Source organism: Piliocolobus tephrosceles, chromosome 3 (genome assembly GCF_002776525.5).
Source record: "Piliocolobus tephrosceles isolate RC106 chromosome 3, ASM277652v3, whole genome shotgun sequence".
Classification (NCBI taxonomy): Eukaryota; Metazoa; Chordata; class Mammalia; order Primates; family Cercopithecidae; genus Piliocolobus; species Piliocolobus tephrosceles.
Genome location: NC_045436.1, coordinates 167,860,946 through 167,880,218, shown reverse-complemented (window position 1 = coordinate 167,880,218; position 19,273 = coordinate 167,860,946). Strand labels below are relative to the sequence as shown.

Genomic DNA, 19,273 nt, shown 5'->3' with positions numbered 1-19,273 from the left:
TCTAAAAGATGTTATCTCTCTTTTTGAAACTGTAATGCATAAACTCAAAAAAGGTTAAATTATATATCTCATAGAAATAGCTTCATTAGTAAAAGGTGGTGTCATAATGAAAACTAACAGTTAATGAATGACAAAGATCAACCTTTCCACCACGGATATATACTCTTATAGTTAAAATCTGCCTTGAATCATTTTATCTAATCCAGATTTTGAAATAGGAGAACCCTAGTACTGAACTTTTTGTGGCTTTTCCACATACTCATTTAGCCTCAGTCAGGCAAGTTAATTTCTCTTGAGTTTTAGATTCTTTGTTTGAAAAAGAGAATAATCATTGCATGTTAAAGCTGTAGTAAAAATTAAAGCATGTGTAAAACACCTCAACAGATGTTATTTTTATTTTCTTCTAAATAACCTCATTATTAATAAATAATTTTTGAGTGTTTTAATGCTTTTTGGTCCCTTTATCCACAGGCTGTAAATTTAGCGTTTCCAAAGACAAAGTTCAGTGAAAAATGAAAAAGAAGAATACTGAGCTAGATTTTTCATGAAGATCATGAAACACAGGTTATAATTGTGTTGGTCTGAGGGAAAGAGACTGATCAGTAGGCGATACAACTAAAAACTAATTTTTCATTATGAAATTACATATTAATTATATTGAAAAGTACAAAGGAGAAAAGAAAAGTTATTCATAATCCCATCATCCACAGACAATGATTAACATTTTGCTATAGATTCTTCTAGTTTATATTTTATGCCACTTAAAAAACTAGGATCAGCTGGTTCATTGGGGAAAAAAATCGGTAAAATTAATAAACCTCCAGCCCAGTCTGGCTAGCCAATCAAGAAAAAAAGAGAAAACACAAAGTTTTAATATTGGAAATGAAAGACTGGCCATCACATTGATCCTATGGACATTATAAGGATAATAAATGAGTATTATGAACAACATCATGCTTACAAACTTGACAACTTTAAATAAAATGGACCGATTCCTCAGACGACACAAACTACCAAATCTCACACAAGGTAAGATAGATAACCTCAACAGCCCTGTATCTATTAAAGAAATTAATAATTAAAAACCTTCTGAAACAGAAAGCACCAACCCAGATGATTTCCATACAATCTGTCTCTAAAAACAGCAGCAGGGGAAGTATTTCTTCACTTAACTCTATGAATCCATCATTGTCCAAATATCAAACTCTGTCTGAATAGATACATCACCCAAGAAGATACATAGTGGCAACTAAACATATGAAAAGATGCTGAATATCATGTCATTAGGGAACTGCAAATTAAGGCAATGAAATACCACTATATACCTGTTAGAATGGTTAAAATCCAAAACACTGACATCAAATATTGGTGAGGATGTGGAGCAACAGGAACTTTCATTCATTGTGGGTGGGAATGCAAAATGGTACAGTTACCATTGAAGATACCCTTACAGTTTCTTACAAAACTAAACACAGTCTATCAATGACGCTCCTAAATATTTATCCAAATGAGTTGAAACATTTTGTCCACAAAAAAATTTGCCTGTGAGTGTTTATAGAAGTCTTATTCCTAATAGCCAAATCTTGAAAGTGAGCAAGATGTGTTTCAATAGGTGAATGAATAAGCAAACTGTGGGTACATCTATACAAGGCAATATTATTCAGCAATAAATAGACATAAAAAGTAATAGAGGACCCTTAAATGCACATTTCTAAGTGAAAGAAGCAAATCTTCAGAAGCTACATACTGTGATTCCAACTATACGACATTCTAAAAAAGACAAAACTTTAGAGACCATAAAAAGATTCGTGTTTGCCACAGGTTTGGGCAAGTGGGAGGTATGACTAGGTAGAGTTTAGGAGACGTTTTTTGGCAGCAATATGCACTGTGTCTGATACTATAATGATGGATTAATGGCACTGTGCATTAGGCAAAACCCATAAAACAGAACAACACACAAAGAGTGACCCTAGTGTAAACTGTGGAATTTTGTTAATAATAATGTATCAATTGGTTCAACAAAATGTGCTAATATATAGGGACCTGAAGGCAGAGGAAAGAGAGTACATGGAAACTCTGTACTTTCTACTCAATTTTTTTCTGTAAACTTAAAATTGCTCTAAAATATTTTAGTTTAAAAAATTAAAATAATATTATACCTTTATGCTTATTTGCCACAAATATTTCCCATACTCAAAGTAATTTTTGGTTAAGTATAGTCCAACAAAAAGATGCACTACAATTTATTTAGCCAAATCTTATTACTGAATATTTAGCCTGTTTCTCCAGTCTTTGTATTACAAGCATTATGATGACTATACTCAAGGAAGTCTTTACCTCAGGTAAGTATGTATCAAATACCAGGTTGGTGGAAAGGTAATCGCAGTTTCTGTCTTTAGATTTATTTGCCATTATTTTTTTTTTTTTTTGAAATGGAGTTCCACTCTGTCACCCAGGCTGGAGTGCAGTGGCACAACCTCGGCTCACTGCAACCTCCGCCCGCCTCCCAGGTTCAAATGATTCTCCTGCCTCAGCCTCCTGAGCAGCTGGGATTATAGGCGCCCGCCATTATGCCTGGCTAATTTTTGTATTTTTAGTAGAGATGGGGTTTCACCATGTTGGCCAGGCTGGTCTCAAGCTCCTGACCTCAAGTGATCTGCCTGCCTCGGCCTCCCAAAATGCTGAGATTACAGGCGTGAGCCACTGCACCCAGCCATTAGCCATTACTTTTTATTGACATTACTTTCGAATGTTAAAAGTAATGGCAAAAATCATGATTACATTTGCACCAACTTAAACATACATATGTGATAAGGGCTAATATAATTTTAACTAATAATAAAATAGCATTAGATTCTCTGGTTTTAATTATATAATATAAATAATCATCAATTCATATTAGAAAACTATCAACTTCTCAGTAAATACTAGGCCATGAGTTCCTAGTAAGAAGAGATTTTACTTATGCACCTTTTATTCCTTACTGCTAATCACAGCATCTAACACAAAATAAGCATTGAAAATATTTCATCAAACAAATGTTATTAAAAAGTAGTTTTATTGTCTCCATAGTGTTAACAGGTAGAAAAAATGATATTAAGCCAAGCATATTAAATTTTAGCGTTATAAGTCAGGTGTCAGCAAACCTTTTCTATAAATAGCCAAATAGTAAATATTTTAGGTTTGTGCAAGCCATACGGTCTCTTCACAACTACTTAATTCCATCATTTGTATAAAAGCAGCCATAGTCACAGAATGAGTGAGACTATGTACAATAAAACTTCATTAACTGAAAAATTAAATTTGAGCTTCATATAATTTTCATGAAATATTAACTTTTTTAACCATTAAAACATGTAAGAACCACTTTTAGTTCATAAGCCATTCAAAAACAATCAACAAGCTGGATTTAGCCCACGTTATAACTTGCAAATCTCTGATACAAATAATGCCTTTGATACGTTGCTACACCTAGAGAAAAATCAGTAAGCATTTATCAGTTTCCACAGGCATAATTCATTGAGGTTCATGTGACATACATTCTATTCATATTTTTGTAAATATACATAACCAAGTATATAAAATCAGACGACCCCTTCCCCCAACTAGATGAAAGAAACTGGCCTACCAATAAGACATAAAAGATTAAGGTAGGAAACGAGTAACTTTTGCTTAAGAAGTCCTATGATGGCAGAAGTGCAGTTAGGGTAGATGGAGGAGCAAGACAGGCATAGAGTACTGGGAACTTTTCTAAAAGTACACAAATGTGTGAAGTTTGTGACTTCTTTGGAGACCTCACTCCAAAAAGAGAATAATTATGCTTTCTTCATAAGGACAGTCACAAGACAGACTAAAGAAGATTTTGTTTCTAACAAATTAAAAATAAGCAGCACTCAAAAGTTTCTTTCAAAACCACTCAATCTGGAGGTGGTTGTGAATCAAATTCAAAAATTAAAATGTAAACTTCTCAAAACAAGAGCATGTAAGATAAAAAGTCTTTACCTTTAAAACGCTGTGCCAAAGTTGATTTTTAAGGTAGTAGGATGAACTTTAGAATATATTTTTCAAGAGAAAAGAGTAGGTTTGCAAACTAAAAGTGTATTAACTTAAATGTATATAATATGTATTTAATTTCATAACTAAAAAGAATTCAGGATAATATACAAGAATATACAAGAATTATATTATCTTGAAAGATGGCTGAAGAAACATCAAGCATAGGTTAAATTCTTGATTCTTTAGATTTTTCCTTTGTTCATTCGTAAACTCAGCAGAAAAACTGGTTAAACTAAAATTAGCATTACTTAAATATTTCAAAAATATTTAATTCAGTGCAAAACTATGTTAAAATAAGACATGATTAAAATTAAGAGATTTCAGAAAAAAAGCTCTCTTAAGCCAAAAGAATAATAAAACACTGGAATGGGTACATTTTGGAGTCTCCACCCTTAAAGTCATGTTATGTATGGCTATCGTTCCATCTGACTGATAATATTTTGTTGGGATATCTTTCATATGTACTTTCAGCTTTGTGATTCAAAACTGAATTACCCTGCTCAACATTAATAAAGATGAGCAGTAAACTTCTGGCTACTCCCACCATCACTACTATCACTTTCTTAACTTAAAACATGTATTTATACAAAAAAGAGAAGGATCCTTAGTGATACTTTGTGTCTCAGTAGAATGGAAAGTACCATAGTATGGTGGAACAGCACATAAAACTGACCAGATACAAGATCCAGAAATAGCTCATTCAAAAATCAAAGCAGAAAATCTACACCAACACTACTCATTTTGTAAATGAACTGTACCCCAAAATTTCAGATATATCTACAAAAATGTTCTCTCCTTGTGCTCTACATTTCCAAACAAGCTATAAAACAGCTAACCTGTTTATGTGGTATTGCAATTACATCACAGATCAAAAGCTTCCAAGAGTATCTGAGCTGCAGCCTTTGGAAGAGGAGGCTATAATAAACAGCGAACAGTATAATGTAAAATATAAAACTCTGAATACACAAGGTAGTATTTCCTGGAGTGGCAATCTGAGTTCCAGGCTGCCTGTATCATGAGCAATAGAACGTAACAGCTGCAAACCTGTAACCTACATTGCCCAACAGCAGCCAGGAGCCCGAGGGCTTCAGGGGGCAATAAAGGCACTTTAGAGCACTGACTAGTTACTACGAATACAAGGTTTAATGCCTTGTCTTCAAGGTTTGAGAATCTCAAAGGCCTTAAAGCTGTTGCAATACATTTAAGATAATCCACAAGTTCTTTGAAAACCTCATGGGAAAGACTGAAAACATGCTATGTTCCTATATTCTTGGAAGATCTCATTCCCATTCCAAGGACAGTTTAAGAAAACACAGGTTATATGTGAAAGAAAGTGTTTACACATATGAGAACCCAAATAAAATCCTATTTCCTTTATGGTTCTGTAATTTAAAATATCAGATGAAGTTCATCTGATATTCCACACTAGCATTACACATATAATATGATCAAAATCACTGAAAAAACTAACTGTTGGTAAAAATAGATAATGATCTTAGTTTAGTCAGCCATAGACCGCCCTTTCCAATACTGGTAAGAGTTTCAGTAAGAAAAATACAAAGTGTGCTTTTTAAAAGTTTCATAATTTTCATATTTTAAAAATTATATAATACATGTTTGATTTTGGAAGAAGCCACATATATAAAAGGAAACCAAAACTATCCATAATCCATACTTAAATATAACCACGACAAACATGTTGGTGTCTTTTCCTTCTAGTCCATTTACAATGAACACATACATACTTTCTTAGTTTTTGTTTTGTTTACAAAAACAGAATGAGTCAATATACATTATATATATACTGCAGTTGCTTTTCTTCAGTCTAACAATTCTTCCATGTCATTAATAAACTCAACAAAACTGTTAATAACTGCATATATCCCAATTATAAATACAGAATATTAAATAGCCTTTTTAAATACATAATAGAAAACAAAACTAGAAACAACTTTAAATGAACTATAATGAGCAGCCTTATATAGAATACATCCTTTGCATACTTATCTGATTATTTTCTTGTGATACCTAAAAATACAGTGTAGGTATGTGTTTTTTTAAACTTTGAATATTTATTGATAAAACTTTTTTTCAGAATGGGTGTACTAGTAATACACAGGAGCTCAAAATTGCATATACACAAAAAATCCTTTTTCCCAACCATACTTTAAAAGCATTAGATTTTATCATTAAAAATAAATTACTTTCAATCTGATAGTAAACTTGCTCTTTGGCCTAAATTGTGTAAAATATGATGGTAATTATATTAAAAAATTTACAAGCAGGATGTAACACTTTGGGAACACAATCTAATCTTGAAATAATAAATCGTACTTAATATTTAAAATTTATATTAAGAAATTAAGAAAATCTTGTAAGTTACTGCTTAGTAATATCCCTTGGATATGATAGTTGGAAAGAAAATCAAAGCAGGTCATGCCTAATAAGAAATGTATTCACGTTAAGTTAAAAGAATTTTTAATTGATCAAATATTAGCATCATTACTACAATATCACTACCAAGGACACTTCTCCTTTGAACAACAGCAACAAAGGCTCTAATTATTTTTGAAACCTATGCCAGTGAAGAGTCAAGTTTATAGGTTAGAAATATGTTGACCTTACAGGTTTAAGTGACTTAAGTGACTTTCAAACTCAGTAAAAACTAGAAAAAAAAAATATTTTTTTTGGGGGGGGGACGGAGTCTAGCTCTGTCGCCCAGGCTGGAGTGCAGTGGCCAGATCTCAGCTCACTGCAAGCTCCGCCTCCCGGGTTCACGCCATTCTCCTGCCTCAGCCTCCCGAGTAGCTGGAACCACAGGCGCCCGCCACCTCGCCTGGCTAGTTTTTTTGTATTTTTTTAGTAGAGACGGGGTTTCACCATGTTAGCCAGGATGGTCTCGATCTATGAGATCCGCCTGTCTCGGCCTCCGAAAGTGCTGGGGTTACAGGCTTGAGCCACCGCGCCCGGCCCTATTCAATATTTTCTATAAATTCCTCATTTAAAAAATGTTTACAACTCTAGCTCTTCAGATATTAGAAAGAGATGTCCTAACAAAAACAAATAAAAGGAAGTCAATGTATATTAGTTCACTTAGCCATTGTTTCTTCCTTCCCAATATTCACAAGTGTTTCACTAAGAAAAATATTAAAAGAACAAACAAAAGTGAAAATTTGGGTGATACCTTTTTGGAAGGCAATTATTCAATTGAACATTTACTTAAATTGAATCAAATAATTTGATTAAAGTTTAATAATTTGATTAAGCAATTACCTAACTCAATTAATTTAATTAACTTTTTAAAAAATCTTATTTAAGTTAGGGCATGGAATTTATAAAACAACAAAAATTAAACTACATCACTGACCCCCAAACAAGCTTTATTTTCTATTTTGATTTAGTATACAAAATATTTTAAAAATATGGTATGTAATAAAAATATCTGGATTACTTTATTAATTTTAAAATATTTTCTAATTAAATGGGATCATAAATTCATGCTTAATATAAAGTTAGTATAGAACAACAATTTTTCATTTGTTAAAATAGAATAGGAAATTACAATTTTTAAATAAAATTTCAAGAATTACCTTCAAATAAACTGAGGTCTCTTCGTAGCCGTGGTCCATAAAGCCCTTCTAAAATACTCTCAAAACCTGTGTTTTTAATGAGAGAAAAGTATATTAACTACTAGAAAAGTTACGTTGTACAATTTAAAGTCTTAAACTCTATCAATCAGCAAATTAATTTAATATATCAGAAGTATTTTTCCTCTAGCTGCATTAAGCTGAACTAGGCAATATACAACATAACAGTCACAGAATGACTACCAGAAATTACATGACTGTAAAGAAATTAAAATATCAAAATGCAAATATTCACTACTAAAACAACTAAACAACCTTATCATTTAGAAACATTCCTGGGTAAAATATTATGGGCAGATTTTGTATGTAATAATCTTGTAGAGAGGGGAAGAATAATTAGAAGACATGTATTATTTATGTTTATATTTGTGTTAAAAAAGTAAATACAAAAAAATAGCATCTTTAACATCAGTTAGAAGAATGAGTATATGAGTGTCAATAGGGAGAAATCTTTCTGTTAAATATATGATGTATACAATTTAAACCTACTTGTAAAAATTAAAACACAACAATTTGGTCATTGCTATAGATTGCCCTAAATTTTAGGTAAAAAAAAATTACTGAAAATCTTGTCAAGTTAACAAAACCCTAGTTTATTAATTTCTCAAAAATACACTTTCTGGACATACTAGTTTTAAGATTTTACAATTTTTGACTTTGAAGTAACATATTTAATTTTAAGCAATAATCAACTACAGACATCCAAAGAAAAAAAAAATACAATCTTGATGGCAAAATAATTGAGAAGCTAAGAAAAGGAACTAATGTAAGCCGTGTGTGGATTTGGGAGGAAAAAACTAAACATGGCATGACAGACTCTATAAATCAAAGAAAAAGTAGATTTTCTCAGTGGTATTCCTAAATTATAAAACATTATTAATATTTCTATAAAAATATTTCATAAGTTATAAGATGCTTTTGAAAAACATTAACATCTCCAAAATCAAGACTCATCTTAAAATCTACTGTCATAGTAAAAAACTAGCCACAGTTTTTCATTTAATAAAACATGAACTACTGATGCATCCTACAACTAATAATGTCTTAGATTTCACAAAGTAAGGTAGCTATCATGATACTTGGTAAATATGTAATGAAATAAAATCTTTTGTGAAATGACAGTACTAGTTCCCATGAGCAGAAATTTCCTGGTAAAAAAGTGAATGAACTACCTACTACCCGAGCAAGCTATCACACTGGGTAAAGACTCAGACAGATTAAGCCCAAATCCTTCTATAGAAGGGTTATTCTATTTTATAGTAGAAGATACTCTATTTTTCTGTCATCAACTTGCTTCAAAAATATTACTGCATTTGTGAGCATCTGTTGCTGATAACACAGTTCCTAAGACTGATCAAAAGTGTATTAGTTGGTCTCATTACAGCCTTCATGCCACTCTCTCTCTTCTGCATTTTATGTCTCTTTGGCTTTCTTTACTGCATTTTAGTTAATTTCTTCTACTATAAATTCCACTTCATGAAATTCTTATGGTTCAAACTGCTGACAAATACATCTTTTTGTTTAAAAAAAGTCAACTTTATTGAGGTATAATTTTCATATAATACAAGGTATCCATTTTAAAAATAAAGTTCAGTAACTTTTGAAAATCCATACTTTCATTTTGCCAAGAACACAACCAAGACAGAAATTATTTCCATCAACTCAAATGGTACCCTTGTGACTGACCTTCTGAGTAATTACCTGGAATATCCCAAAGCGCTTTCCAAAGCATCTTTTCTCCTGTAATGGCTTTACTTGGTTTTGGTAAGAGTAATGCCGGCCTCATAAAGAAAACTGGGAAATGATCCAACCTTCACCATTTTTTGAGTTTGCGTACTGTAATATTTATTAATTATTAATCAGACTTGGAGCTCTCTTCATGGTGAAATTTTAATCATAAGCCCAGTTTTTAAAACTAAAAAAACTATTCAGGCTATCAATTTTCTTATTAATTCAGTTTTGGTAATTTGTATAAATTACAGCACTTATTGGCAAAAAGTTGCTCAAAAAATTCTTTTAATACCTTTTTCACATCTGAAGAATCTGTAGTTGTGTCCCTCTTTCATTCCTGATACCAGTCTAGGTATCTTCTCTCCTCTTTCACTGATTACTTGACTAAAAATTGAGTAATTTTATTGATCTTTTTACAAAAGATCAACTTTTGATTTCAATTATTTTCTTTTCTGCCCTTTCCTCTTTATATCCTTCTAATTATTTTTTATTTTCACTCAAACTTATTTTTCTAAGTTTTTAAGGCGGAAGCCTAGATAATTGATTTGAGACCTTTGTTCTTTTCCAATAAAATCATTTAAAGCTATAAATTTCCCTCTATTCACTACATTAGCTCTATCCCATAAACTGTGATATACTGTCTCTTTATTTTTATTTAGCTCAAATTGTTTATAATTTCCCTTGTGATGCCTTATTTTACCCATAGGATATAAATGTGTTGCTTAATTTCAAATATTTAGGTATTGTTCAGAAATCTTTCTCTTTGCTGAATTCTTTTTTTTGTTGTTTTTTGAGACAGAATCTCGTTCTGTCACCCAGGCTGGAGTGCAGTGGCGCGATCTCGGCTCACTGCAACCTCCACCTCCTGGGTACGTGCGAATTCTCCTGCCTCAGCCTCTGGAGTAGCTGGGATTAAAGGCACATGCCATCACGCCCGACTGTTTTTGTATTTTTAGTAGAGGTAAGGTTTCACCATGTTGGCCAGGCTGGTCTCAAACTCCTGACCTCAGGTGATCCACCCATCTCAGCCTCCCAAAGTGCTTGGATTAGACACGAGCCACTGGGCCTAGCCTGTTATTGAAATGTACAAGATTCTTTGAGGTTGTAAAACATGTGAGATTACATGTAAAAATGACTGTAAGATTATAGTCATTCCAAATTTCCTGAGACTGAATTTATGGATAGCATATGATCTACACTGGTGAATATTCCATGTAACACAGAAAAGAATGTATCTGTACTTATTGGGAGGAATGTACTATAAATGTTAATTAGGATTTAGCTGATTGATAATGTTCTTTGGGTCTTTTCTCTCTCATGATTTTCTGTCCTTTCTCCTTTTCTGCCAATTTTCCTTCATGTATTTTGATGCTCTGTTATTGGGTACATTTATATTGCATATTTTTATGTCCCCTCTGTGAATTGGTATCATCATTATAAAATGCTCCTCCTTGTCCTTGTTGTGAATTCTATTGTGTCTACTGTTATATCAGCTACACCAGCTTTCTTACGATTAGCAGCATTTTCATTACATATTTTTTTTTCAATTCTTTAACTTTTAACCTATGTATTTATATTCAAATTGACTTTCTTGTGGACAACAGAGTTGAATCTTGCATTTTTATCCAGTCTGAAAATATGTTTTTTGAGGACAGTGTTTAGACCATTAAAATTGAATGTATTAAAATTGTTAGGTTTATATCTACCATCTTATTTGCTATTTATTTCCTCTGTTATATATCCCTCCCTATTCTCCACTCCACAACGTTTTAAGTTAAATGAGAAGTTTGAGGTATTCCATTTTGTTGCCACCATAAACTTAATAGCTATACCTCTTCTAGATTCTTTAGGGCTTGCCCTAAGGTTTACAAAATTCACTTTAGCTTTTCAACATCTACTTTAAACCATTATAGTACTACTTAATATGTAAGAATCAATACATAGTATGCAAGAATAAAATCTCATTATATATAACTTACTTAAAAACATTTTAACTATATTAAAACATTAGAAAGTCTTTTAAATTTACTCACAATGTCACTTTTTGTGTGTGTTTGTAGACCTATGCTTAAAGATCTTCTACTAGCTACCGTTTTCTTAAAAGACAAAATCATTTGTCTCAATTTTTTAAAAAATGTTGTTTTGGGTATAAAGTTGTAGGATGACAGTTTTTTTTTTTTGGCACACTGAAGATGTGCTTTAAGTGTCCAGTGGTTTGCAGAGTTGCTGGCAAGTTTACGATCTTTCTTTCCCCTGTTCCTCTGTACATCACAATGTGCCTTTTTCTCTGACTGCTTTTAAGATTTTCTTTTTATCATTGATTTTCAGCAGTTCGATGATTATGTGTCTTGGCATGGTTTTCCTGGTTGAACTCACTAACTCTGCAGAATTATTTTGATTATTTATTGAGCTCACTAAATCTGCAGAATTATTTTGATTTCTATGGCAGATTAGTTTCTATTTTCTAGACTTTCATAAGAATCGAATCTTATAGAACAGACTCTCTTTTGTGGGGGCTGGTCTTGTTCACTCAATAGAGTAATTTTGAGCTTTATCTGTATTGTTGCTGGTTATCACTAGTTTATTTCTCAGTATATTCCATTATATCAGATATACTACAATTTTTAATCTATTCAGAAGTTGGTGGATATATGCTTTCATTTTTCTTGTGTAAATAATTAACAGTGCAATTGTAGGGTTATATAGTAGGGTTATGTTTAGTTTTTTAAGAAACTAAACTGTTTTCAAAGTTATTGTATCATTTTACATTCCTGCCATCTGCCACCTATGTATGAAAGTTACCATGGCTGATTCACATCCCAATCACAACTTGGTTAGTTGTGTTTTTCTTTTGCTTTTCTTTAAATAAATAAATAAATAGAGTGATTTGTAGAAAACATTCTAATATCCTCATGTCTCCATGTGGTTTTAATTTGTATTTCCCTATTGACCATCTTTTCACAGGCTTACTTCAGATACCTCTGTTCAAATCATTTGCAAAATTTTTAATTGGGTTGTCAGACACTTTATCATAGCATTATAAGAGCCTTTCCTATTTTGTTTTTAAATATATTCTGGATACAATTCCTTTGTCTAATAATATATGTTGTGAATATTTCTCCTAGTCTATCATTTGCATTTTTGTTTTCTTAATGGTGTTTCCCAAAGAACAGAAGTTGTTAATTTTGATAATTAGTTTACCCAGTTTTTTCTTTACAGTGGTTTTTCTGCTCTAACAATCATTTCCTTTACCCCAAGGATGCAAAGGCTTTCTCCTAAAAGTTATCGAGATTTAAATTTTACGTTTAGGTCTGTGGCCCATTTTGATTACATTTTGTGGATGGTGTGAGAGGACTGATTTTTTTTGTTGTTTTTTCTGTATTGGTATCTATTTGATGCAGCAAACCATTTGTTTCTACCCTAAATCCTCCATTTCCCTCTTATTATGTTCATGTTATCTTTTTAGTCCTTGAATATAACTTAGCAAACTTTAATAGCAGTTTTAATATACTTCTTTGCAATTTCTATCATCTATTACTTCTGGTTCTATTTCTACTGATGGTATTTCCCCCAATTATGAATTGTATTTTTCTGCTTTTTTGCACATCTAGTACTTTCGCTTGAATGCCAGACATTGTGAATTTTATATTGTGAGTGCTGGGTTCCCCATTTTTAAAGGGAGCCAGATCATGTTTATTCAGGAAGGTAAGTTATTTAAAGTTCATTTTGAGGTTTTTAAGGAAGGTTTTTAAAGGGCTGGGCACAGTGGCTCATGCCTATAACACCAAGACCTTGAGAGGTTAAGAAGATTGCTCGAGCAAGAGTTTGAGACTGGCATGGCCAACAAAGCAAGACCCCTTCTCTACAAAAATATCTAAAAAATTAGCCCAGAGTGGTGGCACACACCTATAGTCTCAGCCAATTGGGTGGCTGAAGTGGAGGAATGCTTGAGCCAGGAGTTGGGAGTCTGAAGTGAGCTATGATCACATCACTGCACACTAGTCTGGACAATAGAGCAAGACCTTGTCTCAAAAAGAAAAAAAAAAAAAAGTTTTTTGATGACTGCTTTCACTTTGGGTGGTGGGAACTTGAATAACGATTGCCAGTCCTGTATAAGTTCTGAAAATTGTTTGCATTATATGTCCCAGAAACTGCTTTCCCAAAGGTGTTATTTGTCAGGTTTTATGGATGTCACCCTACACACACGAACTGGTTTTCAGCCAGATTCAAGGGCACCACCGCATGCTGATTTCTTGAGCTCTTTCTCTCTGCAGCTCTCTCCATTCTGGTACAATGCCCTCATAAATTCCACTCACTCAGAATACACTAAAGGCAGATGTCTGCCTTCTTAAGTCAGCAAGCCCACTGGGCTCTTTTTAGGCCAACCCTGCCTGTGCTATAATCTGCAAATTACCTACAAGCAAAAAAGCTGGCATGATCATATGGCCTAAATCATTAGCTTCCTTATTCTCAGGGACCAGCCTCGTGTTCCCTGTTTTCCACTGTCTGTGCATATGTGGTCCAGTTTCTTACTGTCTACAGGAGAAGGTAAATCCAAACTCTGTTACTCCCTCATGCACAGAGGTAGATGTTCATCCTCTGACTTGTTAATTTCAACAATTTATACAAGCTTTATTCTGTTTCTTCAAAACTTAAAACTTTTTAATAGCTCTCCATACCTTGCAGATATTTAGGTCTATAATTTCTTTCTTTAAATATGAAATATTTTAAAATCAGTATTAAAAATTAAATTGGTATCTAATCATTTCAATACTTTTTCTTGAGTGAGTCTGTTTCTGCAGTCTGATGCCTCTTGCTCATCTTGCCTTGTTTCTTCATGCAATTAATTGAGTACTTACTGGCTTTTGCCCTCAAAAGATCAAATTCCCTAAGGCCTAGAATGGAAGTGCTCTCCCCCAGAGAGTTCTAGCACCCAGTATCCTTGAGCAAACTATGCTACATGGCATGAGGGAAACAGGCTGCAGATGGAATTAAGGTTGTTTATCAGCTGACCTTAAAATAAGATTATCCTGGTGGATTCAACATAATCACAAGGGTCCTTATATGGGGAAGGAGGAGGCAGAGGAGTCAGAAAAAGAGAGATGAAATTATGAGAAAGAATCAACCAGCACTGCTGGCTTTGGAAATAAAAGAAGACTTCATGCCACAGAATGCTAGCAGCCTGCAAAAGCTGGGAAATGCAAGAAAATTGATTCTGGCCTAGACCTTTCATAAAGGAACATGGCCCTGCCTACAGTTTGGTAATAGCCCAGTGAGACCCATTTCAGACCTCTGACCTCCAGAACTGTAAGATACTAAATTTATCATGTGCCAATAAACTTGTGGTATTCATTACAACACTAATAGGAAACTCATCCCTGCTTCAAACTAATTTCATGACTTGAAGTTCCTTGATTGACTCAGGGTACAGATCTACTAGAGGGCTGGTCTGTGGCAAGTTCAATATTTGATATTTCCTACCTTTACTTTTCTTTTCCTGCTCTGATCATCACCAAGGCAAGTTTCTGGGACTGGGGAAAGGCAAGATGATTTACATCTACTTGTGTTTATCCTAAAGCATAATTCTTTGATGTCACAGCTTAAAGACAATCTCCCATATACCTATTTGGACAGGCTATGGCCCTAGAATTGTGATCCTCTTGTTTAAACAGCCATGAAAACACAGATATGTGGTACTAACAAAGACTTCAAGCTTAAGCAGCTTTTTACCTCTCATTTTCTACTTACCTCTAAAATTAGCTTGCATATTCTCAACTGTCTTTTTAATTCTTAGCCATTTTAAACTTTTTAAAAATCCAGCACTTTTCATTTTTAGAAGAAAGGTTGATTCAGAGCATGAGTCCTCAACCCCCAGGGCCATGGACCAGTACCAGTCTGTGGCCTGTTAGGAAAGGGACTACACAGCAGGAGGTGAGCAGCAGGCAAGTGAGCATTACCTCCTGAGCTATGCCTCCTGTTAGATCAGATTCTCACAGGAGTACGAGCCCTATTGTCAACTGCACTTGTGAAGTATTCTGGGTTGTATACTCCTTATGAGAATCTAATGCCTAATGATCTAAGGTGGAACAGTTTCATCCCAAAACCATGCCCCTGTCCATGGAAAAATTGTCTTTCATGAAACTGGTCCCTGCTGCCAAAAAGGTTAGGGACCACTGATTTAGATAACTTAACCCTTCCAAAGACCAAAATTCATAGTTCTTTAAGACTGATTATACTATAGAGTTCATTTGTATAAGTACATAGTTACCCATTTCCCTACTGAAAGCTATATAACTTTTTTGTTGTTATTGTTATTACAAACATTGCTGCATTGGAACCTTCCATAAATGGCTTATCCTGTCTGACTGGTAGTTTCTACTGAGTAGAAATCTTTAAGTAGGATTACTTGACCCTAGAGTATGAATATTTTAAACTTTACTACAATAAATATTGCATTGTATGGCTGAATCATCTTAACAATCTTACCAGCAATGTTTGAGTTCCTATTGTCCCCAAATGGTCACCAAAAGTTATCATCAGACTTCGTATTTGTCCAACTCATGAATACAAAATTATTTATTATTTTAATTTGTAGTTCTCTGATTATTGAGTTTCAGTATATTTTAAATATTCTACTTTCAGATTTCCTTTAGCCAGACATGGTGGCTCACGACTGTAATCCCAGCACTTTGGGAGGCTGAGGTGGGCAGAGTGCTTGAGTCCGGGAAACATGGTGAAATCTCATCTCTCTCTATATATATATAAAAAAAATTAGCTGGCAGTCGTGGCATGCACCTGTAGTCCCAGCTACTCAGGAGGCTGACGTGTGAGGATCACCTGAGCCCAGGAGGCTGAGGCTGCAGTGAGCTAAGCCATGATCACGCTCCTGCACTTTAGCCTGGATGACAGGCTAGAGTCATCCAGGCTTTTCTTACTACTTTTATTTTAGGTTCAGGGGTACATGTGCAGGTTTGTTATATAGGCAAACTGATATCACAGGGGTTTGGTGTAGACTATTTCATCACCTGGGTAATAAGTCTAATACCTAATAGTTATTTTTTCTGATCCTCTTGCTCCTTACACCCTCCATCCTCAAGCAGGTCCCAGTGTCTGTTGCTCCCCTCTTTGAATCCATGTGTTCTCATCATTTATATGGTAGAATATGTGGTATTTGATTTTTTGTTCCTGTGTTAGTTTGCTAAGGATGATGGCCTCCAGCTCCATTTACGTCCCTGGCAAAGGACATGAGCTTGTTCTTTTGCATGGCTGCATAGTATTCCATGGGGGTGTGTGTGTATATATTCATATATATGTATACATATGCATGTATATACACGTGTATATATGAGTATGTATATATACATATGTGTGTGTGTGTGTATACGTATACACACACACACACACACCAAATTTTCTTTATCCAATCTATCAGTGATGGGCATTTAGGTTGATTCCATGTCTTTACTATTGTGAATAGTGTAGCAATGAACATATGCGTGCATGTGTCTTTAACAATACAACAATTCATATTCATTTGGGCATACACCCAGTAATGGGACTGCTGGTTTAAATGGTAGTTCTGCTTTCAGCTCTTTGAGGAACTGCCCATAATGCTTTCCACAATGGTTGAAGTAATTTATCCTCCCACCAAGTGTGTAAGTGTTCCGTTTTCTCTGCAACCTTGCCAGCATGTTATTTTTTTACTTTTTAGTAACAGCCATTCTGACTGGTGTGAGATGTTATCTCACTGTGGTTTGATTTGTATTTCTCCAATAATCAGTGATACTGAGCTTGTTTTCATATACTTGTCGGCTGCATGCACACCTTCTTTTGAAAAGTGTCTGTTCATGTCCTTTGCCCACTTTTTAATGGAAATTTTTTTTTCTTGTAAATTTAAGTAAGTTCCTTATAGACACTGGAAATTAAACCTTTGTCAGATGCATAGTTTGCAAATATTTTCTCCCATTCTGCAGGTTGTCTCTTTACTCTGTTGATAGTTGCTAGTGCTGTGCAGAAGCTCTTTAATTAGTTAACATTTGCCAATTTTTGCTTTCACTGCAATTGCTTTTGGCATCTTTGTCATGAAATCTTTGCCATGCCTATGTCCTAAATGGTACTGCCTAGGTTGTCTTCAAGGTTTTTTATAGTTTTGGGTTTTACATTTAAGTCTTTAATCCATCTTGAGTTAATTTTTGTATAAAGTATAAAGAAGGGGTCTAGTTTCAATTTTCTGCACATGGCTAGCCAGTTATCCCAGTACCATTTATTGAAAAGGAAGTCCTTTCCCCATTACTTGTTTTTGTTAGCTTTGTTGAAGATAAGATAGTTGTAGGTATATGGCCTTATTTCTGTGCTCTCTATTCCATCCAATTGGTCTATATGTCTAGTTCTGTATCAGTACCATGTTGTCTTGGTTACTGTAGTCCTGTGGTATAGTTTGAAGTCAGGTAATGTGATGCCTCTAGCTTTGTTCTTTTTGCTTAGGATTGCCTTGGCTATTCAGGCTCTTTTTTAGTTTAATACAAATTTACAAATAGTTGTTTCTAGTTCTGTGAAGAATGTTATTGACAGTTTGATAGAAATAGCAGTGAATCTATAAATTGCTTTGGGGAAAATGCTCATTTTAATGATATTGATTCTTCCTATCTATGAGCAAGGAAGGTTTTCCCTTTTGTTTGTGTCATCTCTGACTTATCTGAGCAGTGTTTTATAATTCTCACTGTAGAGATGTTTCATCTTCCCCGGTTAGCTGTATTCCTAGATATTTTATTCTTTCTGTGGCAACAGCGAATGAGACTGACTTCCTGATTTGGCTCTCGGCTCGCGGTTGTTGGTGTACAGGAATGAGAGTAATATTTGTACATTGCTTTTGTATCCTGAAATTTTGTCAAAGTTGTTTATCTGCTGCAGGAGCTTTTGGGCTGAGACTATTGGGTTTTCTAGATATAGAATCACATCATCTATAGACAGGTATAGTGTGACTTCCTCTTTTCATATTTGGATGTGCTTTATTTCTGTCTCTTGCCTGACTACTCCGGCCAGCACTTCCAACATTATGTTGAACAGAAGTGGCGAGAGAGGAAATCCTTGTCATGTGTCAGTTTTCAAGGGTAATGCTTCCAGCTTTTGCTCATTCAGTATGATGCTGGTTGTGGATTTGTCATATGTGGCTCTTATTATTTTGAGGTGTGTTCCTTCAATACCTAGTTTATTGAGAATTTTTAACATGAAGGGAAAATGAATCAATAAATCGAATATGTTCTGTATCTGCTGAGATAACCATGTGGTTTTTGTCTTTAGTTCTGTTTATATGATGAATCAAATTTATTGACTTGCATACACTGAACCGATCTTGCATCCCAGGGATAAAGCCTACCTGATAGTGGTGTATTAAATTTTTGATGTGCTGCTGGATTCAGTCTCCAAGTATTTTGTTGAGGATTTTTGCATCTATGTTCATCAGGATATCATCTTGGAGTTCTCTTATTGTGTCTCTGCCAAGTTTTGGTATCAGGATGATGCTGGCCTCATACAATGAGTTGGGGAGGTGATCCTCTTCCTATATTTTTGGAAGAGTTTCAGTAGCAATGGTACCAGCCCTTGTTTGTGTATCTGGTAGAATTTGACTGTGATTCTATCTGGTCCTGAGCCTTTTTAGGTTGGTAGGGTATTCTACTGATTCAATTTAGGAGCTCATTATTGGTCTCTTCAGGGAATCTATTTCTTCCTGGTTCAGTGGTGGGGGTGGAGGTATATCCACCAGAAATACCATCTGGTGGATATATCCAGAAATTTATCCATCTTTTCTAGGTTTTCTAGTTTGTATGAATAGGGATGTT

The 19,273-nt window shown here is 34.2% G+C and overlaps 1 protein-coding gene across 14 annotated transcripts in view; it reads right to left on the bottom strand.

Moving 5' to 3' along the window:
- The window catches only part of LCORL (ligand dependent nuclear receptor corepressor like), a 177,706-nt gene that overhangs the window by 120,239 nt on the left and 38,194 nt on the right, over positions 1 to 19,273 (bottom strand). For all 14 annotated transcript variants that reach the window (XR_004228891.1, XM_023206986.2, XM_031935367.1 and 11 more), the window contains exon 2: positions 7,647 to 7,712. Coding sequence is in view for 12 of the 14 variants with exons in the window: in XM_023206986.2 (XP_023062754.1) it covers positions 7,647 to 7,712 (66 nt within the window). In the remaining 2 variants the exon portion in view is untranslated. The remainder of the gene's footprint in view (positions 1 to 7,646; positions 7,713 to 19,273) is intronic.